The sequence below is a fragment of the Calidris pugnax genome, unplaced genomic scaffold (genome assembly GCF_001431845.1).
Source record: "Calidris pugnax isolate Ruff unplaced genomic scaffold, ASM143184v1 scaffold68, whole genome shotgun sequence".
NCBI lineage: Eukaryota > Metazoa > Chordata > Aves > Charadriiformes > Scolopacidae > Calidris > Calidris pugnax.
In genome coordinates, this window is record NW_015090921.1 from 112,306 (window position 1) to 129,078 (window position 16,773).

General features: G+C 47.5%; 1 protein-coding gene across 1 annotated transcript in view; it reads left to right on the plus strand.

Moving 5' to 3' along the window:
* The window catches only part of ACCS (1-aminocyclopropane-1-carboxylate synthase homolog (inactive)), a 24,703-nt gene extending 9,175 nt beyond the window's left edge, over window positions 1-15,528 (plus strand). The window contains exons 8-16 of the mRNA XM_014950380.1: window positions 5,829-5,926; window positions 6,511-6,588; window positions 7,615-7,715; window positions 9,091-9,180; window positions 10,093-10,138; window positions 10,287-10,428; window positions 12,389-12,531; window positions 12,903-13,056; window positions 13,993-15,528. Of these exons, the coding sequence (XP_014805866.1) occupies window positions 5,829-5,926; window positions 6,511-6,588; window positions 7,615-7,715; window positions 9,091-9,180; window positions 10,093-10,138; window positions 10,287-10,428; window positions 12,389-12,531; window positions 12,903-13,056; window positions 13,993-14,297 (1,157 nt within the window). The 3' untranslated portion in view covers window positions 14,298-15,528. The remainder of the gene's footprint in view (window positions 1-5,828; window positions 5,927-6,510; window positions 6,589-7,614; window positions 7,716-9,090; window positions 9,181-10,092; window positions 10,139-10,286; window positions 10,429-12,388; window positions 12,532-12,902; window positions 13,057-13,992) is intronic.
* The last annotated feature ends 1,245 nt before the right edge of the window (window positions 15,529-16,773 follow it).

Sequence of the window (16,773 nt, forward strand, 5' to 3'; positions counted from 1 at the left end):
TTATGTGTCTATAAATAATTATTTTATTTTATTTTTTCCTAGGGCATAATAAACTTTGGCACCAGTGAGAATAAACTCTGCTTTGACCTGATGTCTAAGCGGGTGAGTCCTATCCCAAAAAGAAAAAAAATACTGTATTTGCTGTGTAATTCCTCCTTAGTGCTTGCCCTTTCCTAGGGTTATTGCTGTTGCTCAGGTTTCTCTGGTTTTCATCCTGATTTTTATTTTTTTTTAATTTGTTGGAAGTAACTTTTGATTCCAGCTATTTGTACATTTATTGATGCTTTTTTTCCAGGAGGGTAGGAACAAGGGTGTTTTTCTGTTCCTCTTCACAATGGGGTTTGTTTCCCTTTGGGGGAGGTACTTGGCTCGGAAAACCGCATGAAAATAAGATGCATTTCATTAGCTCTTGCTGACAGCAGTTGATTCTATTTCATTTCAAGGATCTTCACAGCTGTCCCTTATAAAGTCACACAATTGGGACACCTGGTTCTGAGTTCACCTGGAAGGTGTGAGGATGAAATCTCTCAAAATCAGAGCGGGTTGGCTGCTGCCAGCGCCGCCAGGGAGAGGCATGAAACTGTTCCACTCAAAAATGAGTAAAAAGTCAAAAAAAACCCCAACAGAACCGTGCCGTAGAGGAATGTTTCTTTGATTTTTTCCTTAAAACCCCTGCCCTGGTGCAGCCCGGGGGGGGCGGGCAGGCGGTGGTATCTCCTGCCTGAAGCTGCCTGCGGGGAGGGAAAGGGGGCTCAGGCTGGGCCAGTCGGTCTCTGCGGTTTTGAAGTGCGTGGTTGCTCCCTTTCCAACCGGTTCCCAGCCTCAAAATGTTCCTTGTTTTATTTCTGCCTGCCACTCCACTGCCTCGGGGGGACGCTACCCCGCCGCTCCGCCTTCCAGCTAAAAGAACAGGTAAGGCAGAGCTGCCACCTAGCACGGAAAAAGGTGCCTTTCGAGGTGGTACCTTCCTTCCTTCGCTGTCCTTTCCCCTTCAAACTAACCCCAGGAGTGCAGGGGGAGGTGGTAGTCAGCCACGCGGTCTCAATTAGGCTTATTATGAAAACGAGTGAAGGCTTTGTGGGCTGTAGTGAGAGGAGGAGGAGATGGTTGCCAGCTTCTCAGTGGTGGCAGCCCTGTGGATGCACCAGCTGGGATTGCAGGCAAATAATTAGTTGGGGCAATAACTGCTTAACTCTTTCTGCTGAGTAAAAGCAACGTATCAGATTCCTGTCTTCAACTTTTGACCCCTAAACTAGAGAATATTTTGTGGCGTGAGATCTCGGTTGGTCTTCCTTTCGTTTGGCCCATCTGGTTTCCTTCACCCTTAATGAATTACTTTTAAGGGTTATCCTCTTTATTATTGTATAGTCCTTTCTGGCCACGTCTGCTGATGTGTTTTATGTTGCATTCTCTAGAGAAGTTTTAGGAGAGAGATCTAAGGAGGCACAGTTCTGTGCTACGTAGGCTTCAAGAACATCTACAGCTGACTAAAGGAACTTTAATCCTTTAATACCAGGTTGTAATTCTGCATGGGATAAGGACAGTGTCTTTAAACTCCAGAGCTTGGCACCAGTTATTAAAACACCGATGCAGAGTGTTGTGGTTTTGTTATTATGTGAGAAACTTTCACGCTGCATGTTGAATTCCCCTTCTTCCCTGCACTATCACCTACTTGTTGTGTCTCCCCACTCTCACCTTTTTTTTTTAATATTAACTCATAGATTTGGTTGCTGTGAAATATTTGGAAGGTATATTGTACATAATATTCGTTTATTCCCTTTTTGTTAATGTAAAATGTCCTCTCTGCTTGTATCACCACCGTGCTTTCCCTTCCAACTTCATAGAACTGGATTATGTGAAACCCTGATACTTACAACCTCAAAAATATTTAGCTAAAAGTAGTGCGGTCACTTTATCTAAATATAAGCATTAAGAAGGGCTCCACAGTTCAGGTGAATCTGTCTTGGAGATCAGAATTAACTCTTAATAAGGAACAAAGTGCCTGCCTCGGGGAAGAATTATCAAGAAGATAATTTCATTTTTCTTCTCTCTTTTGAAAGCTCCCGTTACGCTTTAACACTTATCAAAACTTATCAGAATTATAGATCTGAAGGAGCTGCAGTAACTTGGAACTGAGGCATAAATGAAAGCTAAAAATCGTTTAAAAATAAACCTATCACAGGTTTATTAGAGAAAATAGTGACTGTGATTCAAAATCCTTCCTGTCTCTTTCCGACAAGCTAGACCTGAGCTTTCACAATTGGGACTTGCTTCCTGTGGTCCTCAGGGCTTGGCCAAAGTGCTCCTTGGGCCCCTTTGGGTTGCCTCATTGGCTGAGAAAGTCTTCTGGAGGCAGCTTGGTTACGGGCATCGTGTGTGTTGCCCGTTCTGCCTCCTCCTTGTAGATCTCCCCAGCGAAGTTTTGGCTGCGATAACTCAACAGGAGCCTGTAGTCACTCAAACCAGAGTTATCGCTGAGCCGTTTGCTGACCCTTTGCTTCTCCAAGCTGCAGTCCTGTTTTTTTTTTGGTGGTCGGTGGCTTTCTCAATCCAGTTTTAGAGCTGTTGAAGTCACACGTGTGTGTGTGTGTGTGTGTAGGTACGTGCCTGCACGTGGATCCCATCCATCTCCGTGTTTCCCATCTCTGTGATTGTGCTTTTAATGGTTCTTCTGCTTGCTCCCAGCTGACACAGACCGATATGAATCTGATGGAGCCTCCCCTGCTTCAGTATCCAGACTGGAAGGGACACATGTTGTAAGTCTTCTCTTTTCTCTAATTCTTCCTTTTCTGACTCTTTCTCTGACAAGCAGAATGGAGGAATGTAAACTGCTTCTGCTACACTCACTACTCAAAAGTTTTCTAGCCCGTTTAATCATCCTTCTCATTGCAAAACTGTAAATTAGCTGCCCCGCCAAAATCCTTTTCTGTGAGGGAAGGTGTGAGTTTTCTAAAGCAAACACAGTTTTCAAAGCACTGTGTACATTCACAAATCGGGTAACTCCAAGCGGTTCTTTGAAACAGCCTGGGGACTTTAATCCTGTTCTTCTGTGCCTTGATTAAATAGAATCATAGAATCTCATCAGAATCTCATCAGAAATCTCATCAGAAATGTTCTAGACGTTCTCCGTGACGCCTTTGCCCTGTGTAAAAGTCATGTCTGTGGCACGGGCCTGAGCTATCCTCTTATTCTAGCTGTTTTCACCGGACTTTGCTGTTGCCCTGGCTTTATTTTCCCGAGACGTGGAGCTGGGGGAAGCCCAGCCTCTTGCAGAATAAGCTGAATCAATATTTGCTTTTGTGTCTTTCTCAGTTTACGGGAGGAAGTGGCTCGATTTTTGACCTATTACTGCAAGGCCCCTGCACCTCTTAAGGCAGAAAATGTGGGTAACCCACTTTCCATTGGTGTTTTTTTCGAATGTATTGCCGTTTGTTGTCAAACACTTTCATCCTTTTTTTTATTATTATTTAAAAACAAATGATTTAGTACGATGACAGCCTTTTATCATGTGAATGAGCTTGATTCATAGCCATTTCAGCAGCTTTTGATGCACGTTTTGGCCCAAATGCTTCAGGTTTCTTGTATATTTGCGTCGTGCTGTGCTTTTGCTAGTGCTCTCGGCGGGGCTTTGTGTTGTCACCTCCTCCTTCAGCTCCAGGACCTACTGTGCCTGTCCAGCCACCCAGCCTCCACAAAGAGCACCCAGTGTTTCAGTCAAGCTTAGTTTCATCCCGTTCTGCTCTTACCTCTCAGGGCAAAAATCTGTAATTAAGCCAAGAGGTGGTTTAGTCTGTGCAAACAGACCTTTTCCAGGCTTTGCAGCAGTGATGTCAGGAAGGTATCAAGCCCCTGGGTCTCTGCAGGACTTGCTGGCTTGGGAGGGATGCAGGGACTGGGGACTCCTGGCTCTGCTGAGGGCAGGGGGAGCTGGTGCAGCAAAATGGGGTTTTTTGGCTGCAATAATTCAGCAGAAACCCCTCTTTCACGAAGCAAAGTTACCAGCAATCACTTTGCTGGTCCCTGCTCCTCCAAGGCAGCAGGTTCTGCCTGATACTTGGATGGAAACTCTTCTACAAGGAGTCAAACCCGCTCCTTTATGAGATGGTGTTTTCCACTTCTGTCCAAATTCAGCAGAAGGTCAGATAACACGTATTAGGTGATGAAAAGGAGTTTGCTTTTCTAGCAGTTCAGAACTGCTCCCCAGTTTTTTCTCTACTTTCAAGCCTACTCTTTTTCTGAAGTGCTTGTTAGAATCAAGAACGGCGCTGGGACAAAGGGTCTCTGAAACAAAGAACAGGACTAAAAGTATTTCTGGTAAAAGTGGGATTTTGGCAGGAAAAATCTGGGGATGTCCATGCTAGGGAATTGGGGAGAAAATATATGCCAGTGCTATGGTCAAAAATGATTATTTTATAGCGTTGTCTTGCTATGGATGGATTTATCACTGCCCTCTCTCTTTCTTCTGTAGGTGATTGTTTTAAATGGCTGTGGCTCGCTGTTTTCTGCGTTAGCTACAGTCCTTTGTGATCCAGGGGGTAAGTGGATGGTTGGAAGATGTTTTTTAATGTTCGTTTTTGCTGGTAAATAAGGTGTTACTCCATTGAAATACCGTTTGATGGGAATGAAGGAGCGGAATTGACATCGGCCTGTTGGAAAGTTTTTGTTTCCTGCGAGATGGGCCGAGACCAACGGGATGAGGTTCAACAAGGCCAAGTGCCAAGTCCTGCCCTTGGGTCACACCAACCCCCTGCAGCGCTACAGGCTGGGGGCAGAGTGGCTGGAGCTGCCTGGCAGAAAAGGACCTGGGGGTGTTGGTCGACTGTTGGCTGAAGATGAGCCAGCAGTGTGCCCAGGTGGCCAAGAAGGCCACCAGCATCCTGGCCTGTGTCAGGAACAGCGTGGGGAGTAGGGCCCGAGAGGTGATTGTCCCCCTGTACTGGGCACTGGTGAGGCCTCACCTTGAGTACTGTGTCCAGTTTTGGGCCCCCTACCATAAAAAAGACATTGAGGTGCTGGAGCGGGTCCAGAGAAGGGCAACAAAGCTGGTGAGGGGTCTGGAGAATAAGTCTTATGAGGAGAGGCTGAGGGAGCTGGGGTTATTCAGCCTGGAGAAGAGGAGGCTGAGGGGAGACCTTATTGCTCTCTACAACTACCTCAAAGGAGGGTGTAGAGAGGTGGGGGTCGGTCTCTTTTCTCAAGTCACAGGCAACAGGACAAGAGGAAATGGCCTAGAGTGACACCAGGGGAGGTTCAGGCTGGATATTAGGAAAAATTTTTTAACTGAAAGGGTTCTCAGCCCTTGGAATGGGCTGCCCAGGGAGGTGGTTGAGGCACCATCCCTGGAGGTGTTCAAAAGACGGGTTGATGTAGTGCTGGGAGGTCTGGTTTAGTGATGATGCTTCTTGTTTGTTGTGTGAGTGTCTATTTTTGTCAAAGTTAGGTTGACGGTTGGACAAGATGATCTTTAAGGTCCCTTCCAACCTAGAAGATTCTGTGATTCTGAGATTGTGCTGTGAAATTCATCATCCCCATGGTCTGCAGATGCCATGCACTCACACTTGGTGTCCCACCCCGTCTGCCTTCACTGTTTTCATGATGCCCTCTTTTAGTTTGTCAGGCTAAATGTGGGCTATACTCACGTTTACCTGGGTTCTTGCAGAAGACTAAAGAAATTAATGTAGAAATAAAGTGGAGGAAAAAGCAGTGACGTTAGAGTGTTTCCAGGGGGGCACAGCTGTAAAAAAGCTCTCACATTTAGCTGCAGCACATTAGAAGAGAGAGAAGGAGTGTGATCTGTTGGTAACCAATTTTGTTTTCCTCGGTTCCAGAAGCTGTTCTGATTGCTACTCCCTTTTACGGTGGTATCACCCAGAGTGTCTTCCTCTATGGTAATGTCAAGCTGGTGTATGCCTATTTAGACAGTAAGGTAAGATCTGAGGGGAGGGAATACCCACCTCTGTAGTTAAAAAATAATTGAGACTGGAAAGTGCTGGGCTTTGGAAATCTCTGAAGGCAGTCTTCAGAGCAAGGGTAGGCTGCAGCCCGTGGGCATTTTCCCAATTTATTGCTGGGAAACTGGGCACATAATCTGCAAGAACGTTGTTCGAGACCATAAATCTGGATTCCAGTCTTGCCCTTTTCTTGTATCTTACTCCCAATAACGGCTCTTGAGAGGAAAAAAAATGGGCATTTTGCGCCTTGGAGACAGAAGTATGTACTGTCCTACTAAAGATGGTCCCAGGGGTGGAAGAGCAGATGGAGATCTGGCATTGTTTTAGCTGTTCAAGGATAACCAGAGAATTCTGTGTGTGTGGCCAGTCTATGATGAACATTTCTTTGATTTTATTTATTTATTTATTCTCTCTGTAGTGTAAAAGGGTAAGAAGATGGATGCTAGGTCGTTATTGTTGGGTTTTTATTTTCTTTTGGGGGAACGTTCCGCAGGGGACTGGCTCAAGGCAGACTCTATTGAAATAACTTGGCCTTTTTTATCTTCGTGGTGTCTTTCAGATTACTGGAACAAGCACTCGGCCTTTTCAGCTCACAGTGGAGAAACTGGAAAAGGCCTTGCAGGATGCCCGGGCAGAGGTGAGAGCAGTTGAGCTTCCTATTACCAGTTAAGACTATAATATATTTGAGACAAGAGGTACCAGGAGGGGCCTGAAGATCAAAACATTTTCAAAACCTGGCTTTCTGGTTGTCCTTGTAGAGCTGAGGCTGCTTGCAAACTCAGGGGTGCTCTTAGGGGGAATCCCCCCCACTGTTGTGTCTGCCCAGTTTTGGTCACAGCAGAAAGGATAAACCAGGAGTACCAGGTCATTCCCAAAGTGCCAGGACCCATTCATTTCACACCAACCAAAATCTACTTGGGCATGCACCAAAAAAGCAGGGACTGCTCAGGGTTTGTCCTTCAGGATGGCCAGCTGGGTTACCCCAAAACTGCACTGCACAGTGGTCCGGATGAACCTGGCTAAGCCCACCAAGAGTTTTAGCAGGAGGGAGAGAGGTGCAAATCTTGAGGATAAAAGCAGATGAGTATCAGCTTTCTGAAGAGTTAGTTTGTAAGTTTTGGCATTGCCCTGTATATATTTTGCTGCATCATTAGGTCATTACCAGCTCTGACACCTCCAGCCAAGTGTGCTTTAAATGAGAACAGTTTGCATCCACCTAGCTCAAATTCCTATCTTTCTTGCCTCAATCACGGGCAGTCTTCAGTAATTTGTTACTTCCTGATTATTGATACAGCTCAGAGGAAGTTCTCTTCCATGCTGAAGAGAACTTTCACCAAAAGAGTTACCAAGCCTTGGAACGGGCTACCCAGGGCAGCGGTGGAGTCGCCGTCCCTGGAGGTATTTAAAGCTGGGCAGACGTGGTGCTGAGGGACATGGGTTAGTGGTGGCTTTTTTATCAGTGTTGAGTTGATGGTTGGACTCTGATCTTAAAGGTCCCTTCCAACCTAGAGAATTCTATGTTTCTCTGATTCTAAGCTTTGAGGTGCAAAGTCTTGCTGGAAGATTAAGGGGAATCTCATCTCACTCACTGCTCCAGTAGAGGGACTGAAAATTCATCCCATGAATCCCACTCTCTTAATACTGCATTATTTGTGTTCTGCAGGGTGTCACTGTAAGGGCCTTAATTCTTCTGAATCCCCAAAATCCCCTTGGGGACATCTACTCCTTGTCAGAGCTACGGGATTACCTGGAATTTGCTAAAAGGTATGTCAGTTTGGAAGGCTGAGGCATCCTGAGTCGATACAGCTTCCAGAATCTGGTGGACCACTTGCTGTCCCTAAATTTATCTGCTAATATCTTTTAAGTCAGGCAAACAGTCTGTTCTTCACACACAGCGGTAGGTTTAGGAGAGGAGAGGGAATCCTGGGGACAAGGGAACACGGACCATGAAGTCGTCTGGAATGGCAAAGCAATTTGCATCAAGGAATGCAAATTTTATTTGTTGGTAGTCCTAGAAAACACTGTGCTTCTCTGGTAGGAAGCTGAATTCCTTTCCTCTCAGTTTCTCTGTATGTGCAAAGACAAAGAAATATATGAATATGGGTTCCCAGGCTCTTTGTGGATCATGGATGCTCTCTGAGATTGGGAATCTGTGAGATTCTGAGTGGATGATGATACAGCTTGTTCTAGACAGGTAGTACATGCAGGAGTTAATCTTCCCCACTGCATTGGAAATGACTAAATTTTTATCTCCTTCTATGGTTGCCGGGGCTGACAGGTGGATATATCTCAGATTGCTTCAATGTACACTTAATTATTCTTGTCTGATGGACGAGAAGCTCAACACAAGCTGGCAACGTGCACTGGCAGCCCAGAAACACAACCCCATCCTGGGCTGCATCCCCAGCAGCGTGGCCAGCAGGGCCAGGGGGGGATTCTCCCCCTCTGCTCCGCTCTGGGGAGACCCCACCTGGAGCTCTGTGTCCAGCTCTGGAGTCCTCAGCACAGGAAGGACATGGACCTGTTGGAACGGGGCCAGAGGAGGCCACAGAGATGTTCTGAGGGCTGGAGCCCCTCTGCTGTGAGGACAGGCTGAGAGAGTTGGGGGGGTTCAGCCTGGAGAAGAGAAGGCTCCAGGGAGACCTTAGAGCCCCTTCCAGTCCCTCAAGGGGCTCCAGGAGAGATGGGGAGGGACTCTGGATCAGGGAGGGGAGCCACAGGATGAGGGGAGAATGGTTTTAAACTGAAAGAGGGGAGGTCTAGATGAGATCTCAGGAAGCAATTCTTTGGTGTGAGGGTGGTGAGAGCCTGGCCCAGGTTGCCCAGAGAAGCTGTGGCTGCCCCATCCCTGGAGGGGTTCAAGGCCAGGCTGGATGGGGCTTGGAGCAACCTGGTCTGGTGGGAGGTGTCCCTGCCCAGGGCAGGGGGTTGGAACTGGATGATCTTTAAGGTCCCTTCCAACTCGAACCGTTCTGTGATTCTATAATAGACCTTCTGAGTCGTGAAAAAAATGCTTTACTTCTGCAAAATTTGGTGTCCCTCTTCTTGGTATAAAGCGAGGCCTGTATTTATCTCTGCTTCTCTCTCTCTAACCGGGAGCAGCCTTCTTTCCTAACCTCCCCGTTTTGTCCCTTTGCAGGCATGAACTGCATGTGATAGTAGATGAGATCTACATGCTGTCAGTTTTTGACGACTCAGCCACGTTTCACAGTGTCCTAGGCATGGACAGGTAAAATCAGCTCCTACTTCCCTGGCCACCTTCCAGTGACAGTTCAACATGATGCCCTTGCTGAGAACTTGTGACTGGAAGTTAAGTCATGAGCTCGCAAATTCTGAATCTGCCTTACACTGATTTCTCTTTTTTTTTCTTTTTTTTTTGGTAATTGCTGAACAGCAAATGCATTTGGTCGAGCCCAATCTTACAAGTTAAAATGGTAGTTAGTTTTCTGTCGTGGTGGACTTTTCCATGGGCCCTTTGGTATTTGCTTGTGGCCGCCTCCAAAACTGGAAACAGATGTTTTGTTTGTTGAGAGCGAGACTTTTCTTCCTTCCTAAACATTTTTACCTCTTTTCCACGTTTCTGTTAATGCCTGGTAAAGACTTTCTGTTGCTGTTTACTTTCTTTTTTTTTTTTTAATACAGTAGTCCTGGCTCGCAGTGTTATTACACACTGGAGAATGGGTTTTATTAGGTATTGATTTAATGAGAGGGGAAAACTTTTCCAAAAAAGTTGAAAAAAACTTTTAAAAAAACAAGAATTTGATCTCCTTCTGAAAAATATTAGGGTTTCAAAGGTAGAAAATTACTTTCAATTCTTGGAAAATACGTTGGCACAGCCCTAATTTCTAGCGTTGTGTGTATGAGCTTGATACCTGCAGGAAACCCACATGTGAAATACAGCACTTGCAAGTGTCTGTAAATCTGAAGTATTTAAAAATTGTGTCTAAAACTAGTTCTGGGGAGTTCCTAGCTTCTAAAATGAGGTGGGATTTGGGCTTTCCCTCCCTGACTGATGTTCCCAGCTGCACCATTTGCCGCTGTGTAACGCGCTGCCTCTCTGTTTCTGCGATGCTGCACTGGTGATCCAAAAAGCCCCAGCGCCCATGACACTAACTGCCCGTCTGCATCCTTCTACATACAGATTGCCTGATCCCCAGAGGACCCATGTGATGTGGGGAATAAGCAAGGTGGGTGCTGGTTGCCATCCTGGCTCCCTGCCTTGGGAGGGCTGGCCTGGCATCCTTGGGTCCCTCGTGCTGGAAAGAAGGCGGCGGTGATAAGAGAGTCCCCGGTCTTCCTGGGTGATAAAGTAGCCTCTCTCTGTGTCTCCTGCAGGATTTTGCTGTCTCTGGGATTCGTTTTGGTACTTTATACACAGAGAACCAAGATGTTGCTAACGCGGTGGGTTCTTTGTGTTATTTCCACGGGGTTTGTGGGCCTGTCCAGCACAAAGTTGCCCAGCTGCTCAGAGACAGAGGTGAGTCGGTAGCTCCGTGTCTTGTCCCCTGCTCTTCCGTGGGTCTTGGGACCTGTGCTTTCCCAAGTGGTTTCCTGGTTGAGGTTCAACAAGGCCAAGTGCCAAGTCCTGCACTTCGGTCACACCAACCCCCTGCAGCGCTCCAGGCTGGGGGCAGAGTGGCTGGAGCTGCCTGGCAGAAAAGGACCTGGGGGTGTTGGTCAACAGTCGGCTGAACAGGAGCCAGCAGTGTGCCCAGGTGGCCAAGAAGGCCACCAGCATCCTGGCCTGTGTCAGGAGCAGTGTGGGGAGTAGGGCCCGAGAGGTGATTGTCCCCCTGTACTGGGCACTGGTGGGGCCTCACCTTGAGTCCTGTGTCCAGTTTTGGGCCCCCTACCATAAAAAAGACATCGAGGTGCTGGAGCGGGTCCAGAGAAGGGCGACAAAGATGGTGATGAGGGGTCTGGAGAGTAAGTCTTATGAGGAGAGGCTGAGGGAGCTGGGGTTATTCAGCCTGGAGAAGAGGAGGCTGAGGGGAGACCTTATTGCTCTCTCCAACTCCCTGAAAGGAGGGTGTAGAGAGGTGGGGGTTGGTCTCTTTTCTCAAGTCACAGGTGACAGGACAAGAGGAAATGGCCTCAAGTTGCGCCAGGGGAGGTTCAGGCTGGATATTAGGAAAAATTTTTTCCCCGAAAGGGTTCTCAGGCATTGGAATGGGCTGCCCAGGGAGGTGGTTGAGGCCCCATCCCTGGAGGTGTTCAAAAGACGGGTTGATGTGGTGCTGGGAGGTATGGTTTAGTGATGATGCTCCTTGTTTGTTGTGTGGGTGTCTATTTTTGTCAGTTAGGTTGATGGTTGGACAAGATGATCTTTAAGGTCCCTTCCAACCTAGAAGATTCTGTGATTCTCTGTGATTCTGTGATTCTGGTTGTAAAGCTTAATTAACGGTCTCCTGCAATCCTGGAGCTGCCAGTGTAACGCAAGGCTGACAGTTCTACAGAAAAGGACCGTTTCTGCCGAGCTCCTGATCAGCAGAATTAGAGGAGCGGCTTTGAAGAAGTGTGGTGGCTTTTTGTATAGAAATAGCCAGCGTTGGGTAGAACCAGCTGAGCAGAAACAAGGACTTCAGGCTTGTGGGATGAGGGAAATGGAAGTGGATTTTTAGCTTTGCCCCAGACGGAGCGCTGACGGTCCACAACAGCTAAGAGCTATGAATGTAGGGAAACATCCTCAGGAAAGGGAAGGAGAGACCCCACCTCGAGTGCTGTGTCCAGTTTTGGGCCCCTCACCACAAAAAAGACATCGAGGTGCTGGAGTGTGTCCAGAGAAGGGCAACAAAGCTGGTGAGGGGTCTGGAGCACAAGTCTTGTGAGGAGAGGCTGAGGGAGCTGGGGGTGTTCAGCCTGGAGAAAAGGAGACTGAGGGGAGACCTTCTGGCTCTCTCCAACTCCCTGAAAGGAGGGTGTAGCCAGGGGGGGTTGGTCTCTTCTCCCAAGGAACAGGCGACAGGACAAAGGGTAATGGGTTCAAGCTGCGCCAGGGGAGGTTTAGACTGGACATTAGGAAACAATTTTTCACAGAGAGAGTGGTCGGGCATTGGAACAGGCTGCCCAGGGAGGGGGTTGAGTCCCCATCCCTGGATGTGTTTAAGGGACGTTTAGATGTGGCACTGAGGGATATGGTGTAGGGGAGGACTTTAGAGTAGGGTAGATGGTTGGACTCAATGATCCCGAGGGTCTCTTCCAGCCTAGATGATTCTATGATATTCTTCTGGACAGATGTGAAACTGCTAAATAGTTCTTCTTGCTCCTCTGTTTGCTGTTTGGGGAACCAGAAAACGATAAAAGAAGGGTGAAAATAGGAAAAGGCACCATGAGTGAGCGCTTTGGAAACTTGAACAGATCTGAATTCTTTCTCAGTTTGTGATGGTTTTTTTTTTAATTTTTTTTTTTTCCCCCCTTTATCTTCTCCTTCTGGTCAGACTGGATCAACCAGGTGTACCTGAGGGCCAACCGTGCCCGCCTAAAAGCTGCCCACACGTATGTGACGGAGGAGCTGAAGACACTGGGGGTTCCTTTTCTCCACCGCAACGCGGGCTTCTTTGTCTGGATTGATTTCCGAAAGGTTGGTGCTCCCAGGGGGGGCTGAGGGCAGGCACTGGGTGCAGCTGCCTCTAGAGGAAAGTTTAACCTCCTGAAAAGGGTTTTTTGTTTGAACCAATCTGTTCTCTGATGAGCAGAGGGAAGGGCTGCCTGGTTATTTCCCTCCGTTCTTTCCCTTCCCTCTGTCTGTGCATTTCCCTCTTTGCAGGAATCTCACTGCTCTCAAGCCACTTCCCTCCCCATTTCTTCCTTTCTCTCACAACTGCTGGGCTTCAGAGGTAAAAGGTGTCTCCCCTGGCCTTTGCAGACCTCATGGGAATCACAAGTTCATGAGGATCTCAGCGAGGTAGCCTCTGTGTTACTAACCTCTGGCCCTTCTGCTGCCTCTCCTAGTACCTTAAGACAGGCACGTTTGAGGAGGAGATGCTGCTCTGGAGGCGTTTTCTGGACAACAAGGTCCTCCTGTCCTGTGGTAAAGCCTTTGAGTGCAGTGAACCTGGATGGTTCCGCATCATCTTTGCTGACAAGACCCACCGGCTCCAGTTAGGTGAGGAGCATGTTCTTCTCTTTTCCTTCCCACCAGAATTCCTGCAGCACTGTTTCCTCCTCTCCTTCATCCTAAACTCACCCTATTATTATTATTATCCTCGTCTTCTCCGTTCTTCCTCCCTTTCCTTCCATCCTCCATTTTTTTTTCTAGATTTGACCGATCTGGTGATGTTGTCGCGGACGGAGTGATTAACTTCACTAGTTAGAGTGAAGCAGAGAAATATTTATTAAGGTGAAACAGTGATTTAACAAAACCAGTAATGTGATAAAACCAGTGGTAAATGTGATAGTGTTTACAAGATTCGATGTCAGGGTACACTCTATTATTTACTGCACAGAGGACAGGGTCAGACAAGCTGTCAGGGAGACCCTCCCGTTGAGTCACGAGGTTCAGAAAGGACCCCCTTGCTTTCTAAACTCCTTCTCCGAGAGGAGTCTGGGTGTGGCTGGATCCAATCCTAGTCCCAGACTTGGTCAACGGTTTATGTCTAAAGGATTATATATGCACAATCAATCCTTTACATTACTTAGCTAAGATTTCAAAGTTTAGCATGCTATTAGTCACTTACTGAGAATCTGTTGCGGCAAGGATTCCCTCAACCTCGAGGAGTAGAACCTTCAGTGAGCGTCCTCACCAAAGGGGAGATCCTGGCGTGCAGCCTGCTGCCATACAGGAGAGCTCAAAGGGGCTCTTGGGCTGTCCACTATTTATACAGTAAGATAATTGACCTATAGTCATATTTTCATGGCAACAAAATTTCTAGGTCCCCACTCCAGACAGTATTTTGACTCTGCTGCCAGCCATCCCCCAGAGACCGGGTGCAAGTTATCACAGCTGCTGTTGTGATGGCCGTGAACAAGGGAGAGCACACCGCCACAGATGTTCATGGTTAAACTTAATCCACTGGTGTTTGTCCTCCTCCCACCCCCGCAGGTATGCAGCGGATCCGCAAGGTTTTGGAAGAGAGGGAGCAGGAGATCCTGGCTGAGGAGAAGGAGCAGCCTTGCCAGTCGGATCAGGAGGGCAAAGCAGACAGCACCGACGAAGTCATTTTTGTGTCCCGCCACCAGGAGCCTACCTGTGCCGGTGGCTCCAACCTTGGTGACCTCATTGGCCTCCTGCAGCAGCAGATGCGTTCGTCCGACTGGCTCCAGAAAAACACCATCAAAACCGAGCAGTTTGCCCAGGAAAAGCCGGAGATCTACGACGTCTTCACCAAACTGGTGGGGAAGCAGTAAGGGGGTGGGTTTCCTGAGCAGTGACTGACCCTGGGCCCCCTGACGGCTCAGCAGGGACTTCCAGCAAATAATATATTTTCTGTACAGCAAGAAAAATCACTTTGTAAAACCCTTCCTCTCCCCCCGCCCCGGTTTGAGATCTCTAATTTGTATTATATTGTTCCTTGGATTGGGGTGAGGGTAGGGAACGGTGGGGGGGCTTGTCCACCTGCTGCCCCCTCTCCTGCAGCATCACTGTATTTTTTATTTCATTTCTAATGAATACGCTCTTAACTCTCTTACAAAGTGCCCTCGGTGTCATTTTTTTTTTTTTAATGCTTCTTATTTCATGCTTTCCAGGAAGACTGAGACTTAAGATGGTTAAAATCCGTCCCTGGCTGTGTTTAAGGGACGTTTAGATGCGGTACTGAGGGATATGGTGTAGGGGGGGACTTTGTAGAGTAGGGGAGATGGTTGGACTCGATGATCCCAAGGGTCTCTTCCAACCTCAATGATTCTATGATTCTATAAACAAAAAAAAATGTGTAAAGTTTCCCTTTTCCTGATGGATGATGGGGTGTTGCTGGCTATTTCGGGGCCAGAAGGTGACCGCTGTTTCAAAGAGGTGGCTTTGTGAGACAGAACAGCCCTAACTTAGCCCCAGCTGAGGGTAAAGAAGCATCTGTAGGCATTCATCTGCCACCCTGCTAGGTGTACCTGCTTTAAGCCCCCAAGGTGGCACCTCCCACCATTATGAGGGTAATTAAGGCAATTTTTCCTGCTGTGTTTGTCAATTTGCAGGGTCATTTTTTGACTAAGCAGTACTCTGCAGTCTCCCTCCTCTCTTTGCCATTTTAAAAGATGCTGTTTCCTGTATGACAGCAATGGAGTGTTTGTGTTAGAAAGCTTCTTCCACACATCCAAAAGTCTTTCGTTTCTGGAACTATAAAATTGTACCCATCTTAAAGGAATTTAAGCTGTTTTTTTCTTTTTTTGCATGGATGTTAATCCGGAGTTCAAGGAAGCTGCCCATGAAAACTGAATGGAATCAGGTCCTTTCTCCTCACGTCATTTGTTCTAACAGTAACCAAGTTTCACCCTGGTGGCATTATGGAATCTGTTTATATAATGAGTTAGAGGGGTGAAAAGTAAAACTTAGGCTAAATTCTGTGCTGTCAAATAGTTGGAATTGGCTGATCACAAGCAAAGAACCATTTTCTACTCTTCTGGTCCAGCTTTAATATGAAATTGGAAAGGCAGGGGGAAAAAAAACCCCACACGGTCCCATGAAATACTGCCTCTTGCTTGGATTTCTTCTCTGTAGGTCGCTTAGGAGAAGGGTGGTATTGGGAATTAGCAGGAAATTCAGGTTCTTCTTTGGTTCAATCTTCAAGTGAAGCAGCTTTCACTTCACAGTGACTTTGTGAGGTGGGACGTCAGTGATGGATGTCTCATGGTGGTGCCGTCGTGGCTCTGCTGGTGGTGTTCTTGGGCATCGTAGGTGTGGGCAAGATGGGCGATGTCCTCAGGAGCACGTGACAAAAGCCCATGTCTGCTTCGTAAACCCAATTACCAAGGCATAGGTGGCAAATTGTGGACGTGACCACGCTTTGGGGAGGTGAGGGTGGAGAATTGCCAGGTGGTGAGAAGGAGGGCCCAAGCGGTGGCTGGGGAGAAGATGGAGCTGCACGTGGTGGCTGTGAAGAGTGACCAGTCCCTCTCTCGGACACCAGCGATGACACAAGGTTGGTGAGGTGATTGTTAAGGGACAGTTACATGCATCGTATTTGATTATTAGTTTGGCATTTGTCCACATACAGTATTTTTAAGTGCTTTCTTTGACTTTTTAAATTTAGTTTCCATTTCTTCTTGCCCAGAGAAGCTGTGGCTGCCCCATCCCTGGAGGGGTTCAAGGCCAGGCTGGATGGGGCTTGGAGCAACCTGGTCTGGTGGGAGATGTCCCTGCCCAGGGCAGGGGGTTGGAACTGGATGATCTTTAAGGACCCTTCCAACCCAAACCACTCTATGGTTGCGTGTCCACAAAGAAAGCTCTAGCAGGAGACAGATCTCCTCAGTTGTGCCCACAAAGAAAGCTCTAGCAGGAGACAGATCTCCTCAGTGGAGCAGGAGGCGAGATGTACAGCCACTTTGCCCAGGGAGGTGGTTGAGGCCCCATCCCTGGAGGTGTTCAAAAGATGGGTTGATGTAGTGCTGGGAGGTCTGGTTTAGAGATGATGCTCCTTGTTTGTTGTGTGGGTGTCTATTTTTGTCTATTTTTGTCAGTTAGGTTGACGGTTGGACAAGATGATCTTTAAGGTCCCTTCCAACCTAGAAGATTCTGTGATTCTGTGAATGGTTTCACTGGTTTGTCCCAAGGAGGGTGTCAGCAACAAAAATTGAGGGAGAAAGCTCTTTGAAGTGAGGAGCCAGGTAAGATTGTAGAGGCCTTAGTTGAAGTCGTATTTCAAACCCAACGCATTAATTACTCCTAATTTTC